At 41.8% G+C, this 27,884-nt stretch overlaps 5 protein-coding genes and 1 pseudogene across 6 annotated transcripts; 4 read left to right on the forward strand and 2 right to left on the reverse strand.

Annotated features, from left to right (window-relative positions):
- The first annotated feature begins 10,127 nt into the window (after positions 1–10,127).
- Positions 10,128–11,893, forward strand: H1-2 (H1.2 linker histone, cluster member). The gene has a single exon (XM_081247008.1). The coding sequence runs from the start codon at positions 10,164–10,166 to the stop codon at positions 10,803–10,805; it is 642 nt and encodes a 213-aa protein (XP_081103134.1). The 5' UTR covers positions 10,128–10,163; the 3' UTR covers positions 10,806–11,893.
- Positions 11,894–15,855: 3,962 nt separating this feature from the next.
- On the reverse strand, positions 15,856–16,266 carry H3C3 (H3 clustered histone 3; the record flags this gene model as incomplete). Its single annotated transcript, XM_081247658.1, has 1 exon — positions 15,856–16,266. One exon carries the CDS (start codon positions 16,264–16,266, stop codon positions 15,856–15,858), a length of 411 nt encoding a protein of 136 aa, XP_081103784.1.
- A 966-nt stretch (positions 16,267–17,232) lies between these two features.
- Positions 17,233–17,631, reverse strand: LOC308624326 (histone H2A type 1-D-like; annotated as a pseudogene). The gene has a single exon. The product of its transcript is annotated as a histone H2A type 1-D-like (transcript).
- Positions 17,632–17,924: 293 nt separating this feature from the next.
- Positions 17,925–18,357, forward strand: LOC308623165 (histone H2B type 1-B-like). Its single transcript, XM_081245198.1, has one exon. The coding sequence runs from the start codon at positions 17,956–17,958 to the stop codon at positions 18,334–18,336; it is 381 nt and encodes a 126-aa protein (XP_081101324.1). The 5' UTR covers positions 17,925–17,955; the 3' UTR covers positions 18,337–18,357.
- A 4,581-nt stretch (positions 18,358–22,938) lies between these two features.
- Positions 22,939–23,351, forward strand: LOC308623802 (histone H2A type 1-B-like; the record flags this gene model as incomplete). The annotated part of the gene is made up of 1 exon (XM_081246497.1): positions 22,939–23,351. The coding sequence occupies exon 1, from the start codon at positions 22,959–22,961 to the stop codon at positions 23,349–23,351; it is 393 nt and encodes a 130-aa protein (XP_081102623.1). The 5' UTR covers positions 22,939–22,958.
- An 830-nt stretch (positions 23,352–24,181) lies between these two features.
- Positions 24,182–25,051, forward strand: LOC308623880 (histone H3.1). The gene has a single exon (XM_081246656.1). The coding sequence runs from the start codon at positions 24,591–24,593 to the stop codon at positions 24,999–25,001; it is 411 nt and encodes a 136-aa protein (XP_081102782.1). The 5' UTR covers positions 24,182–24,590; the 3' UTR covers positions 25,002–25,051.
- The last annotated feature ends 2,833 nt before the right edge of the window (positions 25,052–27,884 follow it).

Below are 27,884 nucleotides of genomic sequence, written 5' to 3' on the forward strand. Positions count from 1 at the left end.
TCTGGTTTTTAAACCCAGAGAGAATGTTGCTGACTGGGGAAAGTATATTTAACGATTTTCTGATCTAAATATTTAAATATTGAATAACTTGAAAATTTAATTATACATTTTCAAAAATTTTAAGTTTAACTTCCCAATCCTGATGTTTTTGCATAAAAATTTTATTTTATTCTTTGATCAGAATTAGTTAAATCATAAGATTAACAGATTAGATCCTATCTACCGAAACATCTTTCACAATTTATGTAGTTAAATTATATTTCACAAACTACTGCACATTGGAATCACCCGGAGAATCGTTAAACCTATTGATGCCCTGCTATAGCCCCCAGACACTCTGATTTAATTGCTGTATGGCGCCACCAGAGCAACGGGATTTTAAATACCCCTCTTTCCCCCAACACACACAACAAAGTTTGAGAACTACTGTCTGAGAAATTTCAAAAGGATATTAATATCTGATTTTCCTGAAACCTTTAAGTGCCTAATAAGTGATACCTTTTAAAGCATGTATGCAAATTTTGGCCATCTCAGAAAAAATCAGAGTTGGAAATTAAGGCCTCTTAACTGTGTGGGGATGTGAAATCGGGTGGGGAAAATGTTGAATATTGCTGGTGAGCACATGGGGGTTGATTGTACAATTACTTTTTTTTCTTGGTAACAGCTTTATGGAGATATAATTCACGTACATACAATTCACCCATTTAAAGTATAAAATTCCACGGTTTTAGTATATTCATAAAGGTGAGCAACCATACCACAATCAATTTTAGAACATTTGTCATCCCCTCCACAACGAAACATTTTAGTACCGGTTAGTCATCCTCTCCAAATTCCACCATCCTCCCCCCCTTTCCCCTTACCCAGTCACTAAGCTGCTGCTAAAAAAACATAATTCAGCAAAGTAAATTTTAAAGATTGGATTGGCTTTCTTGAATGATTCATGAGTCAGGCAGCATACCATCTAGCAAGCAGAGGAGAGCTCCAAAGAGCTACAAAAAGGGAAAGATTTAACGGTACTATGGCCTTACTCCAGTTTCTCTGAACCTCAGTGTGCTCATCTGTGAAATGGGGATAATAATTTCTGATCACCAAATGATACTCTATGTGAATGACCTCTGGCAGCTGTTAACAGATATGGACACCCCTAGAAGGTAATAATTACAGACGGGCAGATTAGGAATAAACTGTATGTTGTACGTTTTTGTTTAGAGTGCCATCAGAACTAACGAGATACCATGGTATAAATGTCTCTTTCATTTGGGAAGAGTTTGGGACCATTGCAATGACTATTTTTGTCAATTGGTATCTTTCAGTTCTTCCAAGAGCCTTAGAAATTTTAAGGGAGAAAACGTCCTCGATATTTAATATCTTCTAATGAAAACTGTCGTATATATTTTTTTCATTACCGATGAGAAGAAGAGCAAAGTCTACTCTTGCTCACTTTAGTATAATCAGAGTTTTTGTAAACTACCCTATTGTATCTCATTTCTGATGAGTATATATGTGTGCTTTAAAGGCACATGAATTATAATCAATTTTCAAGGGAAAGTTATACTGCAAAGCCACTGAAACTCTCCGTCTCAACTTTCTCATTTGTAAAGAGGTGATAATAACAGCTACTTCATAAAATGATTTTTAGAATTTAGTGAAAAAGGATAAAAATTGATAAATGAAGCCCTCAACAAGTGCCTGGCAAATAAACAAGGCTAAACCATGTTTATTAGTAGTACATATTCTAATATCATACTAATATTATCAATGACATTTTTTATCTGAGGATGCTGCTCCCTACCAGGTGATAGGTCAGTATCCTCTTACAGATTGCCTGTATTGTGGTTATCTCACTATCAAAATAATAATAATTTAAAAAGATAAAACATATGCAGTCTCTTTAGGTCTTTGGGGTTCTTATGCCTAATTTGCTACTCACATTTAAGACACAGTTGAAGTGGCTTCTGCACAAGACTGTTTCTACCACCATGATTTGGTAAAATTGGCCATATCCTCCTTTAGTCTCTACTCCACACTATACGGCGAGATGTAAAACATTTCTGTCCATTCTCTTTCCATGCCTTTCCCCCTTACTCTAAACTGTATGCACTTCGAGGGTAGTTATCTGTGCTTCTCCTCCTTATTAATTGCTTGAGGAGGTGAATGAATCAACCATGGGTTTCTTGTCCATTTGACAATTTATTTCTCTTTATAAAGATTATTGACTCCAAAGGTCCTGGCAGCCAGCTTGGTACTTGAATGCTCTGGGCCTTTACTCCAGTCTCACAGCTTCTCAGTACTGTCACTGTCAACGGTAGGTAAGAATCATTTCTGTCCATCAAAAGACTATATATGAATGAGTTTTGAAATCTTCTGGGTAATATGTCAACCCAGAGTTAATGATGGTTGACTTAGCCCGGCCACAAGAAGCATCAGCTGTCCACCAAGGACAGTGTTAATTTGGAGCGCCGTCTAGTGCCTATTGGTGACAACGACATCCTACATTGTAAATGCCTTTGGGCAGGGAAGGGTTGGAGCCAAAACAAACCCATTTATTAAATTGTTAATTGGACTTTTACACAACCTACACTTCAGTGAAGTCTACTTCTTGGGGCTTTGCTTGGAGCGTGTGTGTTACAATGAAGGTGTTGGGTTGATCTTAGGCACATTGCAAAGTCAAAAACCCTTTAACTCTTTTTATCCTTATTAGCACATAGTGTGTAATAAATTTGCTATTACTATCACCATTGTCATAATTGATATACCTTAACCAAGATAGTACCAGTGTTGTTACCTTTGCACAATAGTGTTTTCTTCTGTCATCTTCCTCCTCACTGTGGTCATTTTTGCTTTAAGAAAGGAAAGAAAAGTAATTTAGTATTTTAAAAGTTGCCTTTGTAAGACTATGGCTAACCTCCACGCCTGGGGAAAGTCCACTGTTTCCTCCTTTTCATGTCCACTCTGACCTTTTCCACAGCCATTATTCCATATCTTTTTTTAGGTTCCCATCCTCCAAATTCCACCATAAGGGTAGAGCCTGTCTTATTTACTTCTTTATTCCCTAAACCCAGATGGGATTATCAAAGGTGCAGATTAATTTTTTGTGGAATGAAATAATTATCCAGCATGATATTTCTGGACTACTTAGACAACTGTCAGTCCAAGCCACTTAATTTGTTCCTCCCTTGCTCTTGCCTGCCTGTAGACTTGCCTAAGTCTCAGGGCTTCACAGCGGTGTCAGGATCATCATCTGTCAAACGGGAATAAAAATTTCTGTTCACCAAAAGAGACAGAAAAGTGTTAAGTTATAACGAAAGGTTAAAAATTACATAAGGGCCTGGAGAGACTGTAACATGCCAGCCGCCAAAATGAGCTTTGGTTGGTTGGGATCGCCATCTAGTGTCCATCAGAACAGACAGCAAGATGTGTTGTAAACACCTTTGATTCTGCCGGAAGGGTATGATTTCATGCACAATTATTTGCATGGGTGAAAACGCTTTCTGCTTACAACTCATTAAACAGACTAGTAAGTAATTAATAGTTATGGGAGTATTTTAATTTTATGCACTTTATAATAGAAAAACAAAGGTCTTTGACTTTAGTTCACTTGATATTTGTGTGTGTGTGCATGTGTGTGTGTGTGTGTGTGTTCAGGGTACATGAATTGTAATCAGTCTGCAGGGCTCTCCTAGGAGAAATCTGAATCCTCAATCTCCATTTCCTTATTGGTGAAGTACTAATGCTTGTAATGGTAGTCATAGGATGGTGGTGAAGACAGAATGAAAATAGTGCATACAATGCCTGGTGCAAAGAAAGTGTTCGGTTAACTGTTATCTTTATTAGTATTATTGACACTCTTAAACCAACAATTACAGAATGGTGTTGTGTTTATAAGAATGTAGGTATAACTTTTAAAATAATTTTAAAAATATGTATATAAAAATTGGTACTTACAACATGACAGGTACTATTCTTAGAACTACATAAACATTAACTCATTAATTCTCATAGCAACCTATAAAACAAGTACAACTATTGCCACTTTATAGATGAGAAAACTGAGGCCTAGAGAATGTAATAAAATTATCTAATGGCAAAGTTGAGTTTGAACTCAGGTATTCCAGCTTCTGAGCCAGTCCTTTTGATAAATATACTGTGCCACATCTGTATTTTTCCTGGATTATTTTATAAAATTAAGAGGAAAATATAAGTGCTACTATCATTAACCATGAAAAGTATAAGAAATCTATGTATTAACTGAAGCATAGCTACAAATTCTTAGGTAAGCTAACATTGTAAGAATTTGGTCCCAACCAGAAATTATGTTTAACTTAAGAAGGTTTAGGTGAGTTCAGTAATAAAAAATGCAGGGTGATGGGATACCTTGGTCCCTCTTCTGTATTGACAACACATGGTTCTCCCTGACAGCTATGCCTGTCTGCTGTTGGAAGTATGCTCACACTTAGGATGCAGAATGCAGGGAGGAGGTGACTATGTGAATGTCATCATAATCTTTTCCTTTTGAGTTTTGGTCAAGGAGTGAGCTCCAAGAACAGCAATGCAGGGGGTAGATTCTGAGTGACAGTGTTGGTCCTTGATTATGTTCTCTCCTCTCACTCCCCAGTACACATACACACACACACACACATCTCCCTTCTCTAATGGGAAAGCTTCTTCTCTTCTTATTAGAATCTCTTCTTGAGGTCTTCCTTGGGTTAGTTCCTAGGTCTGGTGACCTTTCGGAAGCTGCCAGGGGACGCATACATAATTGGAAAGAATGAACCAGCTTGTTGGACTTGTTCTACTCTTACTCCTCCAAATGAAGGAGAGTATCAACTGTCTCAGGGTCACCCCAAGACAGGAGGCTCCCATGTACAAGGATATAATGGAAATAAAACTCAAATAAGAGGCTACTGTGTGCTCCGTCCAATCCCAGGAACTGTACGCACAGTATCTAATTCAATCTTCACTATATTCCTGGGGCGAGGGAGCAGTGGGAGTGTTACCAAGGAGGAAATGAGTGTGCTGGCTCCAAAGCTGCTGTCTTGCCTTCCGCTCTTTTGCACTAACAACTCAGCTGTGTTCCCAACCTTCAGGCAGCCTTACAAGTCTCAGATTAGCCTGGGGCTGCGAGGATTTTGAATGGGCTAGGGAATGAAGAACTTTTCTGAGTTGACCTTCTATCATTTACATTTATAATACATAATATATATATAGTATTACATATTATAGATTTCATATCCAAGTCTATATATAGTATATATAAATTATACATACTATGTAGAGATTTATATGTAAAATATATAGTAGTATGTATTTAATATTATATATTTATACTACTATATATTTTACATATAAATCTCTATATAGTATATATAGTATTATGTGCTATACATTTTATGTACAAATCTATAGTATATAATGTAAATGAATATATAATATGCTGTTTGTTATATATAATTATGAATAGATATAATTAATTTACAGGTAGTAAACATCATATACATATGATTATTAAATTTAATACTCAGTTTTAATTTCTAAAGTAGTAGATATCTACATATATATGTGACTTACATTAACAAAACTTACCGGGGGGCTACTAATTTTTAGAAATGTGAAGGGGTCCTGAAATCTAAATTTTGAGAACCACTGTTCTAGCCTGTTCTCTGATGTCTTAATTTCCCAGTTGGATTGGAAGTACTTGAAGGCAAATGTTTAAGCAGCACATGAACATTTTTGGTTTTTATACTTTTGTTCTCTCAGTGGTTTGTGTCTTTCTTATCAGATTTATCACACTGTATGATAATTATATTTGTCTGTGTCAGTCTCAAAACGTATAATTCCTTAAGAGGAGACACTTTGCTTGGCTTACCTTTGCTTTTGTTCCCTCCTGGTGTCCTTTGCTTAACAAGTGCTCAGTAAGCATATGTGAAAAGCTTATGCATGGCATGGTATTGAGCTAGGAAATAAAAAGCAATAACATGTCCTAACAAATCTACCAAAATGTGTATGCCCCTGTTTCCTCCAAAATAGTCATCGTGTAAAGCTATATATTTATTCTGATTAAGGCTATTGCCTAATATATGTTTTCATCTTGTGCTTTATAATTGCCTTCATTAGCAGCCTAAACTGAGAAAGTGTAAAAACGTATATCTTCTCGCTATTGACAAATCCTTTTCTTTTGAGGGTAGGTTTCACTTTTGAAACCATTTAAAGTCATTTGAAAACAAGCTTGAAAAATCGGGTGGCTATTAATGCCCTAGTTTCTTGTGTCACTTATGAGATTCTAATAGCAGTTCCAAATGTTTTGCAATGTATTGTTCCTTTTGTAATACTCTCTATGTATTAACTGAGCTCCCACTATGTGCTTTACTACTATATTCTCTGTTGGTTTCCGCAGTGTATTTTGAGAGTGTGTCAGGGAATAAGATAACAGAAACTTTAGTCTCAACCGAAAGTTTCCTTGGCGAGTCAGGAAAAAAACAGGTTTTAGTAACTTCCATTTGGGGCCTATAACGAACAGACAGAACACTCTTCTGGCATGGTAGAAGGAGGAAGTGAAAGAAAAATCAGTTGTCAGCCCCTGATCCATACACCTGTCCCAACATCTCCTCTCACTCTCCTTTGAGTGTGTCTTGCTGTTTGAGTCTCTCTCTCTCTCTCTCCAGCTCCACTTGGGCTTGACATTCTGCTCTGCATCTTTAAGTTTGTCCGCCAGCTTTCCCGACCCGAAGAACGTGAAACAAAATTAGCCAACCCATAATATTTAGGATGTGTGTAAATACAAGAATACACAATTTATTTCATGGCAACATTTAACTTTGTCCCCAGTTTATTGCTGGCTATCTTGAGACCATCAATTGTGAGTGGGCAGACCACACCCTTAATCTGAATTTTCCCTGGAGCTAATTTTAGTAGGTCTTTTGTTGCTCACAGGTTTGTTCAATCTTATTTCAAAGCCTGAGACTTCATGGGACATCTACAAGATCTAAGGTGGCTTTACAGCTCATGGTCAAAAAATCTTGTATCTTCCAATTTTTTAGAATGCTTTCTAAAGATTCTGATTCAGAGCTTGTAGGACAAACTGAATAACCAACTGTAAAAGTATAATTTTCAAAACATGACTCTCGTACAAGTACTGTGTATAGTGAGCTTGTGCATGGGTCAGAGAATGATTTCAGTATTAATGACGGAGCAAGCAGAATGACAAAGTTATGTCAAAGCAGGATACAGGAGAATGAAATATGTATTCAGTCAGGGCAAGAAAGAATGCTGGAATGCTGAAAAATCAGATACAAAATTGTTTAACGTCCTATTAGGCAATGCAATCATAACGTTTAGGGTTATCTTTTCTACTAGAAAGAACTCACTCACTTGCATCTCTACTAAACAACAACTTTATTAATGTATCAATCTTCTACAAGTAAATGTATAATTTTGCATACTCTGAGCCCAATCGAAAAGGAAATATTAAGTCATACTGGACAGCGTGCTGTCCAGTATGACAGCTATTAGTCACCTGTGGTCATTGAGCACTCGTAATGTGGCTAGTCTGAAATTTTACAAATGTAAAACACACACCAGACTTTGAAGGCTTTTACTATATGAAAAAAAGAATAGAAACTATCTTATATTTTAAACTATCGATTACATGTTGAAGTGATAGTAGTTTGGATAGACTGAGTCAAGTAAAATATATTATTAAAATTAGATTCAACTATTTCTTCTTATTTTCCCATTGTGACTACTAGAAAGCTTAAAATTACGTGTATGACTCACATTCTATTTTACTGTATAGCATGGCCTTAGAGCATTAGATGAACCCCAAGTGGACTTGTGGAGAATCCTCTACTACAGCTTGAAAAGACATGAAGAAATATCTTTGCTTTGTTTTTGACTTTTCTCAACACAAGTTCCAGGGATCTAGAGAAGGGCTGCTTGTTTTTCTGCCTTCTGGCCTCTATTATGTGGCCAGGAGGTTGAGAGCAAGAATTTGAGTGGCTGGTGTCTGGTTCTGGACTTCAGATTTGCATATAGAGAGATGTGATTGGACTGATTTAAACTGAGTGGTCATATCAGAAAACTGAATTACAGTAATCAAATTTACATGCTGCTGATTTGCAAAAAGGGACACCAATTTTTTTTTTTTTTTTTTTTTTTTTTTGCAGTGCGTGGGCCTCTCACTGTTGTGACCTCTCCCGTTGCGGAGCACAGGCTCCGGACGCGCAGGCCCAGCGGCCATGGCTCACGGGCCCAGCCACTCCGCGGCATGTGGGATCCTCCCGGACCAGGGCATGAACCCGTGTCCCCTGCGTCGGCAGGCGGACTCTCAACCACTGCACCACCAGGGAAGCCCAGGGACACCCCTTTATAGTGAAGGGAGGTTCAGTGACCTGGTAATCAAGACTCCACACAGCTCTTTTTCTGGTGGTTATACATACTTAGCTGAGTTTCAGATGAAGAGGGGGCTCATTGCACATAGAATCAGAACCAAATGGCATGTTCTTATTTTATTTTTTTACCAAAACATATTAGCATGATGAAGGTACTTTAGTTGTTCGTACACATTCAATGATTTCTTACAATTCCTATACCCAAAGTCACACTGATGGATGGCAGGTCTAAAGCGATTTTCTGCGGTTGCTAATTCATCCATCACTAATCTTATTAGGCTGTTAATTCCCAGAGGACATGACCAGTAGTAGACATAGTTTCCAAATGTTGAATGAATGTTATTCAGTGAAACCATGGGGTTATCCTTCATCTAAAAGAAGATACCTCATTTTCCAATCATCACTGAACTTAATTTGTATAACCCCTTTGACTATCACATCTAAGGCTGACATCTTTAGTACATATTTTCACCTAGACGTAGTAGTAGTAGTAAAGGGAGCTTTAGAATAGAATACATATGGCCGGCTTTAGAGGGGTTAAGAGGTGAGCTTATCAGCAAAAAGTGGCATAATAATTTATTTGTTCTAGTAGTTTTCCTCTACTTCTGTTAAAATTTTGCCATTTCATCTCTGTTTCAAATCTATAGTTCATCTTAAAAGTCAAAAGCGTATCTTGTTGAAGTCAGTTGCTTTATTTCCATCTGTATCTTTGGGTTCCCAGTTAGAGAGTGTCCTGTACCACGACATGTGTTAGATATTGTTAGTGGAAGTAACCTAGAATTTTCACGTGCTGAAATTCATCTCTTTCTTGCAGCATGCAAAAATAAATAAATAAATGCTTGTTTTCTTTGAAAACAGATCATCTAAACGTCCCTAGCTGCCAAGTCTATTTGGGGGTTATTTGCAGGCTTAGGGGGTCTCCTTTGTTTCCTCATTATCCCTATCCTTGAGGGCCAGACCCCCTGCTTTGCACAACCCAGAGGGAAACCTGAGAGCTTTTAAAAAACAGCCCAATTTCTTGCCTTTGGAGAAGTGAGAAGAGTGCCCCGCCCCCATCTATGAAAAGAGGGATTTCATAGAGTTTCAATGTCTTCAAATCAAAGATTTAAGTCTCTAACCCCCCATCATCCAGGACCCCCCCAAGGCTTACGAACCCCCTCCCATCCCGCCCTAACTGCTTTGGACTGGCCCCAGAATCCTGGTCCCAGTCCACAGTTCCTGTGGGTCTGTACGCAGAATTCACAGAGGACCTGTGTTACTTCCCTTGCGAAGAAACAGAATTATGGTGAAAATTTAGGTGGAAACCATTTCATTTTTGGCTCCAAAAGAAGGGAAGCATGTGCCCAACCACCCCTGAGAAAAAGAACTTTCAGGGGCAAAGGAGCGAACAGGTAATTTAGAAGAAAAACAGAAAGTGGTCTCCGACTGCCCAGGACTTCCCTAGGAGTTGGGGGAGTTGGGGACGACTGGACGAGTAGTCTTTGTGGTTGCGGAAAAAATAAATGGAGAGCACGAAGCCTGAGGCTTCTCGGATCCTTTCCCGACCAAACTCGGGTGATTTGGTGCTGCGTATTTTAATATTTTCCCCCTTTTGTGAAGTGGAACAAACACAACTTGGGCGCACCGCGGCGGCTCAGAGCCTGCCAGCCAGGCGGGCGACCGGAGCACCAATCAGCGCGCGCCTGCGCTCTATATATACGGCGGCCCGGCCCAAGCGTAGTTCCATCGGCGACTTGCCACTTGTACCTGAGTCCTAGATCTTCAGCACTCGGCATGTCGGAGACCGCTCCTGCCGCTCCCACCGCCGCGCCTCCTGCGGAGAAGACCCCGGTTAAGAAAAAGGCGGCCAAGAAGCCGGCCGGGGCGCGCCGGAAGGCGTCTGGGCCGCCGGTGTCCGAGCTCATCACGAAGGCTGTCGCCGCTTCCAAAGAGCGGAGCGGTGTGTCTCTGGCTGCGCTCAAGAAGGCGCTGGCGGCCGCGGGCTACGATGTGGAGAAGAATAATAGCCGCATCAAACTGGGTCTTAGGAGCCTGGTGAGTAAGGGCACTCTGGTGCAAACCAAGGGCACCGGTGCTTCCGGCTCCTTTAAGCTCAACAGGAAGGGGGCCACTGGGGAAGCCAAGCCCAAGGCTAGGAAGGCAGGTGCGACCAAGCCTAAGAAGGCTGCTGGGGCAGCTAAGAAGCCCAAGAAAGCCACGGGTGCGGCCACCCCGAAAAAAACCGCCAAGAAGACCCCGAAGAAGGCGAAGAAGCCAGCCGCAGCTACTGTGACCAAGAAAGTTGCCAAGAGTCCAAGGAAAGCTAAAGCTGCTAAACCCAAGAAGGCCGCCAAGAGCGCAGCGAAGGCAGTGAAGACCAAAGCCGCCAAGCCTAAGGTTGCCAAGCCCAAGAAGGCTGCACCCAAAAAGAAGTAGGTTGTTAATCGTCTGCTTCTAAAACCCAAAAAGGCTCTTTTCAGAGCCACCACTGATCTCAAAAAAAAAGACCTGTATACTCCTTCCGTACTTGTTATTTCTGTATACCTATATCACTTTTCGCCTTTTAATCTAGATCAAGATTGCTTGCGCAGGAGTCGTTGCAGAAGGCTGCTCACGCTACCCTAAGATGGGCAGCGAGGGCTTGGGAGGGTGACTGCTGTGGGGTTGCAGGGCATAGACCCATCCCTGTGGGTTGCTCCTTGCTCTGCGGTGCTTTTGGTTAGTCTCCTGGTCAGCAATTACAAGCGCTGTCCGGAGACTTGCGTACTTGGGCTATCTGCCTGCCCCGCTCCACTCCTGTGAACAGCAAATACAACCACAAAGAAATCCAGCCAGTTTCTTAGTCTTAACGGGATACTCCGATTAAGCTAAGAACTCATTCAAAAGTCCCGCCCTGCTCGCGGGTTGGCTCACTTCTCCAGCCTGTGATTTTCACCATGTATTTAATTGGATGGTGGCCGGCCTCCATCCTTAGTCTCCAATGTTTGTTTTCCTTCCGTTGGGTTAGCACTATTCGCTTGATACAGAAATGTATCTGGTATTTCGGACATTTTCCATGTTTCGAAAGTCAAGTTGCTGGCTCTCGGGGGCGTTGGTATCATCCGATCCTGGGAGGAGGGTGGGTGCAGACGCTCTTGCCTCGCATTCTTTTGTTAATTCCTGCGGGCTGCGGCAGCAAAGGAACATTTGAAAAACTACTACAGCGGTGGCAATGACTCTTCCACCCAGGGCAAGGCTGGACCAGGGATCTTTCTGTTCCTCGCATCGTGTAACTTTCAACAAATGTGTGATGGATTTGAGTGTATGAAAAACAACTTTTAGTCGGCCATTTTGTCCTGGCTGGCCAGTCAAGGATTCTCATTTTAGGTGGGCTTTAACATCTAAAAATCGAAGATGCTTTAAACACACTTTTGTGCAATCCAAAATTTTCTACGCGAAGGAGAAAAAATATATTGGTAAAGTTTTGGAAATTGTGTGTGTATTGGGGGGGAGGTGATGTCTCTAATAAAGGGCTTTAGTTTTCATTAACAGCATTATATGTGGAATCTTTCATATTCATGGCATTTCTCCTGGGTAGAGAAAGCCCAGCATCCTATTTCTATTCTGGTGGGCAGAGAATTTCTCAAGGCAATTTCCAGGGTCAGGGGCTTCTGCAGACCTGCAGCTCAGTTCTTCAACCATTGGCACAAGGACGAATCTGTGAGTTGAGTTATTTCCTGCATTAGTGGTAGTGGCCATGGAGTGCATTCCTCGTCTTAGTCACTGTGTAGGAGAAACCAAGAGATCTAGTGGATAAAAAGAGTAGAATGGAGCCAAAGTGCATAGAAAAGCAGAGATGAGAGGTGTACAGAGAGTGCTGCAAGATCTGGGTTCCTGTCATCTCCTGAGTTCCTGGTTCTTTGAGCCACCTGAACTCCTGCCACCTGGGCCTCTCCACTTAGCTCAGGTTGGGTCAAGTTGCAACAACCAGGAGACCTAATAAAGACACTCCAAATATAATCACAGATAGGGCTTATAGTAATAGCACCATGTACTTCTATGTTCCCTTTCTCCTTCAAATAATTTCAGTCCCACCCATTTGCTTGATTTTCACACCAGCTCTAAGAGGCAGGGAAGGAATCAACCTAAGCAAAGAGAGTCGATTCTCTAATTTTTCTTCAAACCTCTTGTGAATGCCCTTTGGGGCGTAAATTTATTGGGTTTATATACAGTTGATCCTATCATTGAATGTTTCCTGCAAATGTATTTGCATAGTTGAAACATGTCCTTTACTTTCAAGTAAAACATATTCCTCAAAAACAAATATAACCATTCTTTAGTAAGGCTGCAGGAAGAGTTCATTCACAGAGAGCTAAGTTATTGTTAAAAATCTCTAATTTTATCTAGTCTTTAGACGGTCTTCAACAATGTTTCCTCAATTTTGTCCGTGTTCTTTAATTTTGTTCCATTCCCTCACAACTGTTCACATAGTTTACTGGCTTGGGTCTAATAAGACATTCATTCAATTCTAAAAATTGGCTAGTTTAATGAAAAGGTCTTTGTCACGATTTTGTTTAGTTTATAAAACCTGTATTTTATTTTGACATTATTAATATTATTTTCAGTATTCACTTATTATTATAAAATAATATTGACAACGGCAATAATATACTCAAATAATTGGCCAAACATGGCTGATTAGCCAAAAATGGCAATGAATACTGCATAAACTGAACTGCTGACTGATAATGAGGAAAATTCATGAAATGTTCATGTATGTTGGAAGTGCACACAGAAATTAAAGGTTCCTTGTAATGCATTATTGTAAAAAAATTGTTTTCTGTACATACATAGTGCTCTTATGGATGAAAAATTAAATATCCCATTACTTCCCCTAGGCAGTGCTCTAGATTTTATTTCTTCTAAGCCTGAGGGAGATGTAAAGGGTAACTTTGTGGTTGAAATCCATGCCAGAGAGGAACAGGTCCAGTACAAGACGTGATTACATCATTAGAGAATTTCAGAAGGGAACAGGGATATAGGGCACAGTGGTAACAGCAATAGTGTTGACAGCTAGCATTTCTTGAGCACTAATTTACAAGGGTGCCAAGCACTATTGCTGAACACTCTTTACTTATTTTCAAACACATTCTTTTCACAGCACCTTGAGGTAGGTGCCATTATTACTGAGGCTTGGTCACATTAAGGACATAATGAGTTATGTGAGCCAGTATAATTATCCTCCATGTATGAGTGCTGTTCCTCACAAATATAATGAGCCACATAAGTAATCAAAAATTTTCTAGTAGCCACATTTTAAAAAAGTAAAAAAGCAAGTAAAATCTATTTTAATAATATTTTAACCCACTAAAATAAAAAGATTTCAACAAGTCATCTAAGGTAAAAATATTAAGGAGATTTTAAATTCTATTTTTCATACTAACTCTTTGAAATTTGGTATGTATTTTTACACTTAAGCTCATCTCAATTTGGACTAGCCATGTTTCAAGCGCTCAATAGCCACATATGGCTATTGGCTACCGTCTTGAACAATAAAGATCTATAGTAAACGCTGAAAGGAGCACACAAGAGTATACTTGCTCTGGAGTAGAATCTAGATGTTTCCAAGGAAATAATTATGCTGACCTGATCCTATAATTATGCTGACTCTATCTCAGAGTCCTGAGTCATCCGAGACCAGTGTTTCGCAACAGGGCACTCTGCTGAGGTGTGGTATAACAGAGTGGTAGGAGGGCAAGCAAGGAAGGCCATGTGTAATTTGGAAAAGCATAGCCTGTGCTGAGAAGCAGATTTACCCTGAAGTTAATGAAACTCAAGTGTCAGACCCTGTACTTCCAAGGTCCTGGGAGGGGCCCCTGGGAGTATAATATGTTCACTTGCCCTCATTTTAAAAAATACTTTTGGGCTTCCCTGGTGGCGCAGTGGTTGAGAGTCCGCCTGCCGATGTAGGGGACGTGGGGTCGTGCCCCGGTCCGGGAAGATCCCACATGCCGCGGAGCGGCTGGGCCTGTGAGCCATGGCCGCTGAGCCTGTGCGTCCGGAGCCTGTGCTCCGCAATGGGAGAGGCCACAACAGTGAGAGGCCCGTGTACCGCAAAAATAAATAAATAAATACTTTTTAAAAAATTGCAATGTTGACAGATTTTAATCACAGCTGGTAAAAACCATTTATTTCCATTCAATCTTCTCTTCTTTTACAATTCACCTTTTGTCTGATTATGCTGGGATGTTGATGAGAATATTTGGGACTTGAGAAAATTTACTTGCATCTATATTTTGTTTGGGGTTAATGACATATAAAGTGATGTGCAGATGTGCTCATATATATTGATAGTTCAGTTGTTGCTAGCCAGTCTGATCTAAGAATGGCTTCAAGGAATACTCCTACTGCCCACTGATAAACTCACCTGGATTAATGGCAAGAAAATATGGGACTAGATGTCATATATCCATGTACCCAGCACTGGGAGTGAATGCATAGGGGAGAATTGAGATTTGAAATGTATAGAGCCAGAAGCTAGTCTGTGAAGAATTCTTCCAAATTTTACAATTCACATATGAAAGAAGTTTGACAGAGGATTTTCCAAATTTGAAAACGATCCTAAAAACTTGACATCACCTACAGTGCTTTGAAGCTGAAATTCTTCTAAGTTATCAAGGGACTAAAACAAATTGTGATCAACCACCCTAGAGGGAATACTGAATTCTCTTCCCACTGTCTACACTCTATAGAAAATATTACTAAATTTTCCTTTAAAGAGGGAATCAGAGTATGCTGTCAAAAATATAGGAAAATAAAGCATTGCAGTGTGTATTCAACTTAATAAAATGTGCTATTTTTCTGAATTTTGTGATAGCTATGGTTTTGTCTTTTTGTAAAATTGGAATTTGTTAATTTATTTTCTCATTATAAATATTCAGTATCTAATTTGTAATTTTGTTTGTAGTTTTAAGTCACCGCGTTGTGTAAGCGTTAAGCCTCAGAAAACCATCTGCTCCTTCAGTTACATGGTACATCAATATGTGGAAATTTGTTTTTAAATTAACATTTAAGTAAATGTTCTTTGTATTAAAAGGGGGCATGGGTAAAAAAAAAAAAAAAGCTCTACAGTTGGTACCCTTCAGTATCTCAAACCCCCTTGATTTTAAGATGCATAGGCAAGTCTTAAGGTTACATAAATTTAGTGGATCTCTGCTGGTGAGTACTGAGGTCAGTTCCTATTGCCTGAGCTACAATTCCATTTTAGGTAGACCAATTGACCTGAAGACAGCATTTTAATTATGAGATAATTACCTGAATAACTCTAACCCGAATAAAGGCTTACTTTGGATTTTATGAACACTAAATTCCCTTACTTGAATGTTTACTATACGCTTTCCACCATTAGTGACTTCTAACACCTCAGCAATCATGTCACAACCGCCTTTAAGTAAAATTGTGGGTGGCTCTTAAAAGAGCCTTTTTTCAATTAGGAAGATAACTTTCTTTATGCTCTCTCCCCGCGGATGCGGCGGGCAAGCTGGATGTCCTTGGGCATGATGGTGACGCGCTTGGCGTGGATGGCACACAGGTTGGTGTCCTCGAAGAGCCCCACCAGGTAGGCCTCGCACGCCTCCTGCAGCGCCATCACGGCCGAGCTCTGGAAGCGAAGGTCGGTCTTGAAGTCCTGCGCGATCTCGCGCACCAGGCGCTGGAACGGCAGCTTGCGGATCAGCAGCTCCGTGGACTTCTGGTAGCGGCGGATCTCGCGCAGGGCCACCGTGCCGGGCCGGTAGCGGTGCGGCTTCTTCACGCCGCCCGTGGCCGGTGCGCTCTTGCGGGCCGCCTTGGTGGCCAGCTGTTTGCGCGGGGCCTTGCCGCCGGTGGACTTGCGAGCGGTTTGCTTAGTGCGAGCCATGACAAGTGACCACACACCCACTGTCCTGTTGCAGTCTTAGGCAGTTGTCTTTAAATATAGTTAGAAGCATCCTGATTGGTCTTGTAGTTTTTCAAAAGTACCGCGCGATAAAACCATTGGCTGAAAGGTGACCGGGAAGGAGAATTAATTACTAAAGAATCTGATTGGATGAATTCCTTTACCACCCATTCCCGGTGCCTTTTTTTGCCTCTGGGATCTGAAGGAATTTTCATACGTTCTATTTCATCCTGCCGCCAACTACAGCGTGCATAACGAGACATTTAAGGACCATGTTAACTTCCGATTCAGTTGATGAGTTCCCCTGATATTCTCAATATTCTCAGCGTGTCAATATTGACACGCTCGCGGGTTGTCAATACAGCTGGTCCACACACTAAACTGAGTACAATTGTTTTTTCTCCCCCAGACAGCTGGGGTAGGTTTAAATAAATCTCGAACCGCCAGGACTGCCACTTTCTCTGGTCATCACAGCTCCCCTAACCCTGAGTTTTTCTTTTGTGAAACTACATGGCAGTGTCACTGAGTGGATGATTCAAAAAATCACATGTAAAGACCGATTTGATGACAGATACACACTGGACTGCAGCCAAACTTTCGTCAGAAAAAAATAGATTTTTCTTAACTTTACAACTTTGAAAGCCCGAACAGGTTTATTACTGGCAAAAGGAAAATTTCTTTGCTTTTTGTTATTCTCAAGCCCGAGCGATGTTTCTGCCTCCTCTTTAGAAACGTTTTTGTTGACTACAGAAGTTTCACCCGGTATGCACTAAAATAATTCTTGTGGGAAGTCCAATTTCCCTGGAAGTCAGTGTTTTGACGTCACTCTGTCTTTAAAAAAAACAGAGATAGATACCTGGCTACCAGCTTTTTTAAAGAAAATGTAGATGGCTCTGAAAAGAGCCTCTAGACAGTTTATAAAAAAGAATTTCGTATTTTGTCTAGGCTTTACTTGCCCTCGGTCTTGCAGTGGCTCTCAGTCTTCTTGGGCAGCAGCACAGCCTGGATGTTGGGCAGGACGCCGCCCCGAGCGATGGTGACTTTACCGAGCAGTTTGTTGAGCTCCTCCTCATTATAGATGGTCAGCTGCAGGTGGCGCGGAATTACCCGCGTCTTGTTGTCGCGGGTCGGGCTGTCCGCCACCTCCAAAATCTCGCCCATCAGGTACACAGGGGCCCCGACACCGACCCGTTTGGAGTAGTTGCCCTTACGGAGCAACCAGTGTACGCGGCCTACTGGGAACTGCAAACCAGCCGGGGAAGATCGAGTTTTAGCTTTTGCTCGAATCTTGCCTACTTATTCACCACGTCCAGACGTAATTACCTTATACAATTTAACAACAAACATTGTGAGCAAAAGGAGAAAACGCTGGATGACATATGAACAAATCATTTTACAGACAGTACAGGGATGCCCCAGTAAGCTATCCGATTGGTCAAAAGTATGCTGCTCTTCTATCCAATAGAAAAACAAATTGTGTATCCCTTATTTGCATAAAATACGCCCCTCCCGCCCTTTGTGAACCAGTTCTGTTCTATCCAATCAAAAGTGAGAACTCTTGATTGCTCATTTGCATCGAATGACTATAAATAAATGGGTTCTGAACTCTTCTCATTGCTAATTTTAGTTGTGGAGGTGGATTAAGGTTTACTACAGCTCTTCGGAAGAACTATGCCAGAGCCATCTAAATCTGCTCCAGCCCCTAAAAAGGGTTCTAAGAAGACCATCACTAAGGCGCAGAAGAAAGACGGGAAGAAACGTAAGCGTAGTCGTAAAGAGAGCTATTCCATTTACGTATACAAAGTTTTGAAGCAGGTCCACCCAGACACCGGCATCTCATCCAAGGCTATGGGTATCATGAACTCGTTCGTCAACGACATCTTTGAGCGCATCGCGGGTGAGGCGTCGCGCTTGGCGCATTACAACAAGCGCTCCACGATCACATCTAGGGAGATCCAGACGGCTGTGCGCCTACTGCTCCCTGGGGAGCTGGCCAAGCATGCTGTTTCCGAGGGCACCAAGGCCGTTACCAAGTACACCAGCTCCAAGTAAGTGCTTGTATAGGCACTCGATCCAAAGGCTCTTTTCAGAGCCACCCACTTTGTCGAAGAAGAGCTGAAACTTCTGTTTTTTTGATGATGAGTGCAATTCTCTACTGGTTATATTTACTTTCAGTTGTTTTTTCCCGTGGTGTTGATAGTTGAAGCAATTTTGGAGCCAGAGCCCCAAGCGACTTGGAAGGTTTATCGGCTTTAAAACACATGAATTCCTGTGTCGCATTACCCAAAAATCTCATCTTTTTCCCAAGGATTAAACTTCCAGATGCTTATTAAGCTGTTGGAAGTGTTCACTCCTTTCTACAAAGCCTCCTGAAATTTCTAATGGTGATGGGAATGTCCCTCCTTGGTAAGGAAGCGGTTAGGGGATTTCAGAGAGTAGAGACCCTGAGAAGATGGTTATCCAGGCTGTCTTTTCAGGGGTGGGGGCGGGGGGTGAGGGGTGGGGGGCGAGGGGGAGGGGGACGGGGAACGGGGAGGAGGGGTAAGGGGGGCGAGGGGGAGTGGGGGAGCGGGGGAGCGGGGTGGAGGTGTGAGGGGGAGGGGATGTGGGGGAGCGGGAGGGGGAGAGGAGGGGTCCCTACGGAACAAAGGGCAGGTAGTGGCATTTTCTCCGGGAGCCTGAACTCCCCTGGGATTGTAGAAACAGTAAGCAAAATTGCTTATTGTTCCTTTAACAAGCTGTGGGCCCTTCTATAGGGTACTACCTCAAGCTCTCTTCACACGGTTGAAGTGAGATTTTCTAATTTCGCATTAGAGTTGTTTACTGATGGCAACAGCTAATCTAAAGCCGTTGCAATTTTTCTTTCATTTCTGAAATCTGGGCTCCCGTTTCTTGGATCATTTACCGTTCAGGGATGCCACTAGAAGAGCTTGAAAGGGTAGCACTCCAGCTCGAGGAGGGACAAAGGATTTGAATTTCCCGCCCTCCCCATCTGGTGTCACCTCGTCGCAGACCGGGAGGGCCCCAGTTGGAGAGGAAAATGTGCTGATTTTTCTTGGAAACCTTTTTCAAAGAACCCGCGACTCCAAAAATAATCCCGATAGGAAGGGCCTTGATTGAGGAAAAGGAGTCAGTTGGGCCTGGGCTAGGCCTGGGGCTGGGGGAGGGGAAAAAGAGCCGGGAACAGGGGCAGCAGTTGACTGCCTATTAAAAAGGTGGGGGACAGTCTTTTCCTTTGGTCTATGAGCACCGTATGTAGGCGACATACAACAGTGTGTCTGGATGAAGAAGTAAAACTTGAAGTAGAATTTCTCAAAAAGGACCACTTTTAAAAGGAAATTTAAATTTAAATGATCTTTTCCCAGCTCCCACACAAATCAGCTGACCGCTATATGAGAAGCATTTCTTATCTAAGATTACACAAAACATAGTTGTGAAAGAGAAGCTTGTCTTAGAAGTTGAAATTTTTGTTTTTGAGATTATAACTACCCCCCACCACCCCCGTAAAAAAAAAATTATTGAATTCAAGCTGCAGTTTAAGAATAACTCCCTGGAGGGGTGAGATCTGGGAAATAATATCTCAGCCTCTTCAAAATGATCTCCTGAGGTAAGAATTATTTTTTCCCCATCTTGTCTTTCATAATATTTGCCTACTTGCTTGCTTCTATCTTTCTTCTCTCCTCTCTCCCGCTTCTTCCTAATAGTTGATATTTTACCTAAAACTATACCCTTAAATAAGAAGCCCAAACCAAAACCTGGGTCCCCTAACTCAAGGCTAGGCCCTTTTGACCTCTATACTGATACCTGGCTGATCTTTAACAAGCAAAAAGGAAATTAAAAATCAGATTCCTGGACTCAGGGCTAGACTCCAAAACTATGTGGGGAGTTGTGAGAAGCCAGAAAAAAAATTCATACATCTCCCCAGCTGATTCTGATGAGGCACCAACTTTGCTCATTTAAGTGTTTTTATGATGGCTGGTTTAGAATCCTAGTTGGAGAATTCTAACATATGTGTCTCTTGGTCTTAATATATGTTGATTATCTTTATTCACTCAAATGGAGACTTCGATATGACAGTGATCTTTTTTAAAAATAAACTTATCCTGGGCATTTTGGGTATTGTTATGAGACTCTAGATTTATTTAAATTTATGGTTTTAAGAGACCCCCCCCCCCTTCCCAGCCCCCTTCCCGCCTGGGGTAGAAGGAGGGGCACTGCCTCATTGTCAGGTGGGCGTGGCATCCAAGTTTCTTGCTCAGCCTGTTTGACACTGACAGGGAAGAGGTGCCTCGTTATTGCTGGGTAGGGGGTGGAAGTCCAGGATCCCCATGTGGCCTCTGTAGGAGGGGGAACAATTTTCTTCGGTTGGTCTAATAATTAAACTGATATGGCAGTGATGGGTTTCAGGGCAGGCCTTCCCAAGATGTGCCACTTTGGCATGCAGAGAATTTAGAGCTGAAAGCAAGCAAGGCCCAAAAGATGCAAGAAGATCCTCTGACCTTCCCCCTAAATGCCTAAAAGAAGTTTAGATAGAGAACCTGTTCCAGGAAGGAAGCTCCCACCCTAGATAACTAGGTGTGAACGAGGTGTGCAGACAGGGGGGAACCTAGCAAAGACTGTTCATTAAATTTTTTTTTCTGGGTGCCATTGTTTCTGTTTGGCCCAGCAAACATTTGTTCACAAAACATTTTATTTTCTTCATCTTCCTGTGAACTGCCTTCCTACCCTTTGAAGTCCCAAGCCCCTAACCTCTTCTCTCAGATGGCATAACAAGCCTCAACTGCCTAACTTGTCCTTGGGTCTCATTTTTCTTATTGTGTCCGACCCACAAATGAAATGAAATTTAATTTTTTCCTGTTAATTTGTCTCATGTCAATTTAATTCTTAGACCAGCCAGAAGAACCTAGAAGGGTAGAGGAAAATTTTTTCCTGCCCAGCGACCCCAAGGGCACACCATGTCATCACCTAGAACACTCTGGCACTATTTATTTATGTTGAATAAATGCTAAATGTACATCTCTTTCGAGTTCTGTTGACCCTTCTAATTCACAGTGACTACTCTTCTCCATGTGCTCTTATAATATTTATTGCTTAAAACCTTCAGTTTTGGATGCAAAAAATGCTGTACTATTTAAACTTCAGGTATACAATCCCCCAGTTCCCTGCCCCCTGCCCTTTTCAAAAGGGAGTATGAAGTCTTCAAGGCAGCATCTGAGATACCTTTTTACATCTCCATCACAGGTTTTGAAACATTTCAGACACTGAGCCAGTGTTGATGTATATTGCTGTTGTCCATGTTGAAGATAATAATAAATAATAAAAAAGGAAGTGAATATTGTTAAGAGAAAACGTCATAGGAGTCAAAAGACTTGAGAGAAGGTAAAAAAGAAACAGGAAGTGAGCATCTTTACTCTCTTGCTTCGTTGCCTGGATCGAAATATAGTTCTCTGACCGAGTTGGTTTAGAAGTAATTTTCTCACACCCAGGCTCTTGTTCCTTTTACCATCCTGTTAGTTAGAAGACTTTTAGGCTGGAGTCCTCAAAAATACCTGAAATAGTAATCCGCCTCCATCTGGGCCCCATCTATTTCTATTTCATGGACCATTAAAAGAAAAAACAGCAAGATCTCCCTCGGTAATTTCTCTTAATTTTATGTTCCTCAACATGAGAGCTTAAGACCAAACACTCTGTAGTAATATTAATATAGTGTTTTATAGTAATATACTGTAATCTCATTTTGAGTATTTATGTGCTGTGGGGTGTTTGTTCTCTCTCATTTCTTAGGAGTCCTTATGTGCTGCAAAATTTTCACTCTAACTGCAAGAAGTTCAGTGCGATATGGAGAATGATGGAGTTTTCTAAAGTAATTAGAATCCTGTGTGTGGTAGCCAAGTGAAAAAAGAGGGAGGGTAGGAAGGTTGAGAGTGTCACCGGGAACTACGACAAAGTTTTTCAGCCAGGATTTTGTTGTCCTTGGTCTCATTAACCTTGGCAAAGGCAAACAAGCTGGGTCTCTCAGTTTCTCAATCTCTAAAATGAGGACAGTACTCACTCTACATACCTCCCAGGTGATCCTGGAATGCCTCATAGGTAAGCTATGAATGAAACGGAAGACTTGCTGGATCTTCCAGTTCTCGCCTTCAGTTTTCATTGTTCAGATAGTTTAAGACTTGGGCCAGGACAAAAAATTATTTGTTTCCTCTTCTCCCTCTTTCCTGTCAAAAGAGTTAAAGAGTTAGAAGAGTTAAAGTAACACTGGGCATAGAAGTAACTCCCTTTTAAATATTATGTTTCGAAATTGTTCTGCGTTTATTCCTTTCCAAAAATCATGAGTCACAATTTCAATAGCGAAAAGTCAGAACAATAAGAAGAATCACTCCTGCTTCTGATTGCATTTAGAACAGTGCTTTGAAAAAACCAAATAGACTCCATTATCAACAGTATTGAAAGCCCACCAGACTGTATGAAATTGGATCAAAGAGAAAACTCACACTAGACGGAAGCCTTGTATGCAAATGAAGGATGCAGGTTCTGATTTCCCATTGGTTCTTAATAGTAGCCAATGGGAGACTAGCACAAGCCTACCTCTGGTTAGTATAAATATTGCTCTCGCCGCTGTTTTATTTATTGTTTGCTATTTATTTTGAAGGTTTTTAAGTTGAGGTCTATTCGTTATGTCTGGTCGTGGTAAACAGAGCGGCAAGGCTCGTGCTAAGGCTAAGACCCGCTCCTCGCGAGCTGGGCTCCAGTTCCCTGTAGGCCGGGTGCACCGCCTGCTCCGCAAGGGTAACTACTCCGAGCGTGTCGGTGCCGGGGCGCCGGTGTACCTGGCGGCGGTGCTGGAGTACCTGACGGCCGAGATCCTGGAACTGGCGGGCAATGCGGCCCGCGACAACAAGAAGACGCGCATCATTCCGCGCCACCTGCAGCTGGCCATCCGCAACGATGAGGAGCTTAACAAGTTGTTGGGGCGCGTGACCATCGCTCAGGGCGGCGTCCTGCCCAACATCCAGGCGGTACTGCTCCCCAAGAAGACTGAGAGCCACCACAAGGCCAAGGGCAAGTAAAGTGTTTATTATTTTCTTGCACGGCATTTTTGTTTTCCATTATCCAAAAAAAAAAGGCAACTTACAAAGGTTCTTCTCAGAGCCACCCACCTTTTTCGTTTAAAGAGCTTGTTATGCTTTTCAGTTTTGCCCATATGAGGGTTGTGACATCAGGCGAAAAATCACAGCTAATAAGTGAGTGTCCCGAGGGAAATCAGTAAGAATATGTGCGAAATGACTAGCTTTAGAGGAAAGCCACACCAGTTTAAACTGACCGGATTAATTACAGGTGAATCAGTTTATAGTCAAACTACTTTCCTCCTTATTCCAGCAGTGACTTTTGGAAAGTTTTTGCACTGGAGTGAGGAAAGTATACCCACTTTCAGTGTAGTGAAAAGCGCTGTATTCTTCAAAGTTAACCTTCAACATTTTTTGTTGACTTGAACACCCAAAACCTCTGCATCTATTCAACTTTATAAAAACATTACACATTTCCTGAAGGGAGTGAGTAAATTACAGATCCTTGGTACTTCGCGCTCGTGTCAGAAACATCTTCCTGACTCCACAATGTTTGTGCCAGACTCAAGAAAATCTGAGTATCATTTTAGATGCAGCCCATCTAATTTTTCTAAGCACTTCCAAAATATCTGGTGATTATACTTTTAAAAAAAGAAAAGTGAGGGCTTCCCTGGTGGCGCAGTGGTTGAGAGTCCGCCTGCCAATGCAGGGGACATGGGTTCGTGCCCCGGTCCGGGAAAATCCCATATGCCGCGGATGCGGCTGGGCCCGTGAGCCATGGCCGCTGAGCCTGCGCGTCCGGAGCCTGTGCTCCGCAACGGGAAAAGCCACAAGAGTGAGAGGCCCGAGTACCGAAAAAAAAAAAAAAAAAAAAACCCACAAAAAAAATCAATCCGTTGGTGGTGCCCGCGTTGCTTTGTGTAATTTTGCTGTACGTTTTAGAAGCGAAAGCGTAAATAAAATGACGTCAGGGTGTCGGAGTCGCTATAGTTAAACGGCAGGGTTTAGGATTCAGGGCGTCGGAGTCGCTATAGTTAAACGGCAGGGTTTAGGATTCACCCACCAACCCGAAAGCAGCTCTTAATTCTTCCGGGCCAGGCACAGAAATGGACCAATCCGAGGAGGGCGCGGGTACTTTTGAATGTTCTTGGGTCCAATAGCTGGTGGCCTGGCTGTATAAAAGAAGGGCGACTGAGTGCTTTCCACTGGTATTTGGGCGAACACTTATCGTGAGGCTTTGTCATGGCTCGTACTAAGCAGACCGCTCGCAAGTCCACCGGCGGCAAGGCGCCGCGCAAACAGTTGGCTACCAAGGCGGCACGCAAGAGCGCGCCGGCTACGGGCGGCGTGAAGAAGCCGCACCGCTACCGGCCCGGCACGGTGGCCTTGCGCGAGATCCGCCGCTACCAGAAGTCCACGGAGCTGCTGATCCGCAAGCTGCCGTTCCAGCGCCTGGTGCGCGAGATCGCGCAGGACTTCAAGACCGATCTGCGTTTCCAGAGTTCGGCCGTGATGGCGCTGCAGGAGGCGTGCGAGGCCTACCTGGTGGGGCTCTTCGAGGACACCAACCTGTGTGCCATCCACGCCAAGCGCGTCACCATCATGCCCAAGGACATCCAGCTTGCCCGTCGCATCCGTGGTGAAAGGGCGTAAACTGCTTTTTCCATTAAGTGCCAATCTTAAACCCAAAGGCTCTTTTCAGAGCCACCTACAACTTCATTTTGAAGAGCTGTACCGTAGGCAAGTGAAATTCTCCCCTTAACGAGGGTGGGTTAGGGTAGAATTCTTCCCGTCCCAACCCCTTCCGCCACAGCCAAACATTCCTGGAGTTGTAAGTGTGAGGCGAGGGTCTAACCACATTTCCTTAACAGGTAGCCATCCAGGCATAGCTTATCAAACATTATTTAATTATGACCCTGCTTGTAAATAGTCCAGTTGATTGCATTGCTTTATCTCACATTGCTTTTGTCTCTTCTAGGGCTATGTACCATGGTGTGCTATGCTGTACAATTTTTTCACAATTCTTTGCTGTAGTTGTTACTCAAATATAGGATTTTAGCCATTTGACTCAGTGATCTTGCTTTTACGTTTTTTCAGTTTGGGGATTCAGTACTGGGTGAATAGTGACACATGGGATAGTGACCAAATGTGAGAAGAAAACCTTTTTATCGTGTAGCTTTTACACTATATTTTACAAACTATAAAACAATACAGAATGCTGAAAGTCATGACAGCCACCAATTCCGAAGGCTTTGCTTCAGTTTTTTCCATACCTTATTCCTAGTAGTCTCTGCCTACCTCTGAGATGAGAATTGATTCACCTTGCTAAAATGATTTGCCCAACTCCCACCTACAACAAGACTCAAAATACACAGAAGAGTAATGTGTGTTGTGTTGTTCACTTGGATTTATTTACATTTCAGGGTTTCAATAAAAACTTTTGGTTTACAAAATAATTATTTTTTTAAATGACAAAAGATATTTCTCTCTGTGTATATTGTTTTATTTTAACATTTTATTTTTTTCCAGACTGGTATAAGCCTCTGCCTGGCACAGACCTTTGTTACCCATATAAGGGGTCTGTCAGAGGAACCAATGCCCTTGGCTTAAACCAAGGTGATTTTCCCCTCAGCTCTTGGCCCCTGCTGAAGTCCAGGTATCTTGATTTTTCTTGTTTATTGCTGTGCTGGCTCTTATGGTACACTGTTTGACTTTTTCCTTTAATATTTTATGTATCTTGGGGAAAAAGTGTTTTATGTACAGGGCCTGATAGGATGGCTTTTAAAAAGTAAAAGTGCCCATTGCTGTCTGAGGATCAGATAGGCAGGGGACAATGGCTGGGACTGGCTGATCCTTCCCCTCCCCAGCCAAGGAACATGGATATGGCTTTAAGTCTTCATTTACTTGAGCCCCTCAACAGAACAACTGTGCAGTATCTAGGAAAAAAAGGTTAACACAGTCTTACAATTCATAACCTTGTTAATTTTTCTAGGGTATACTCTGCAAGCTGGCAGCATTTGGATGCTAGCTTACCCGGGTTCATATCCCAGCTTTACTACTTAATGTGTCATCTTAAATCAATTTCTCCATCATCAGAAAAATGGGGGTAACACTACCCACTTCGTAGGGTTGTTATTAGAATAATATGCATCAAGTTTGGGACACATAGCATTATATAAATGCTATTAATTTTCCTGAACTGTGTATCATTTTCTCTCATACTCTAGGATTTTTCGAAATTTGAAATAAAGACAAAATTTAGCCTCTAAATTTCCTCTTTATTTGGCATTAGTTACTTGCGTAGATTCTGCTCAGTTTAGAAATAAAATTCAGCAGACATTTTAAAATCAAACGTGGAAGAAAATCAAATTTGTGAAAAAAAATTTACTGAACACTTTGAGCAGGGGGGTGGTGCCAGCATTTTAATATCATTGCATTAAGCATCTGTTATTTTATATTAGGGGAGTGACTGAGGTCGGGCTGAAGACAAAAGGGGGTGTTTAATGTACCGATTGTATCTTTTAAATGGCTGCTGCAAGGTCTTCAATCAGAAAGGGTTTTTCTCACCCAGGCCCACAGAGTGATGTTACACCACAGGTTGAAGTTTACAGCTAATGCTGTTGGAGTCGAGAATGAGTTTTGATTTGTTATAAAGACTCTCAAAGGAAAGGAGGAGGAAGTCAAGGTCAGGGTAAATTTTTCAGACTTAAAAATTTAGTAGTAGCCTTTCCAGTTGTCCCAGTAGAAGTGAGTTACTGCTCAATGAGTGTTTTCAAGAGATTTAACACAATAGTGGGAAACTGGTATGGAGATTTGAACAGCACCCCAGGCTCGGCTACAGAAAAGCTAGAAGCCTGAGATTGTCAGTGCACCTTGGGAGAGGGCCCAAAGGAACATATTTGGACCCACCATGTTTAACATGTCGTATGAAAACAAAACAATGCTTTGATGCTTTGTGCTTTTTTAGATGCTGTGATTTAAAAATCAGTCCTCATGAGTAAATGCATCTTTGTGTGATTGATACGGTGTTAGGAGTAAAGATGAGACCTTAGGGCAATATCTCAAGTCCAGGAAGAATCTTTAAGAAATAATACCAACTGAAAACAAGTCACATTTATATAGGACTTCATGGGCCAATCTCTGTTCCAATGCTTTGCTTACAGTAGCTAAATTAAATCTTCACTAGAGTTCCATCAGTGTTATCATTACCCAGTTTTACACATAAAGAAAACAAAGGCAAGGTTAAAGGTCACACAGCTGTAGGGAAGGAAAAATAACTTTCCCTCTACGAGACCCCTGAAATAAAAGACAGATTAACAAGAGAAAAACAAAACAGAAATAACATGTAGCCCTCACGTATACACGGGAGATACCCGGGGAAAAATGAGTAACTCCTCAAGGTGGCTTAAAATTCAGACTTAAACACCATCTTAATAGAGAAAAGGGGTTGGGGGGTGGTATGTATGTAGGCCTCTTAGGGGAGAGTAAATAATTTTTAGGAAAGATGATTGGGCCCTTAGAAGAATAGATGGGAGA

This window comes from Mesoplodon bidens (assembly GCF_964165515.1).
Source record: "Mesoplodon bidens genome assembly, chromosome: 10".
NCBI lineage: Eukaryota > Metazoa > Chordata > Mammalia > Artiodactyla > Ziphiidae > Mesoplodon > Mesoplodon bidens.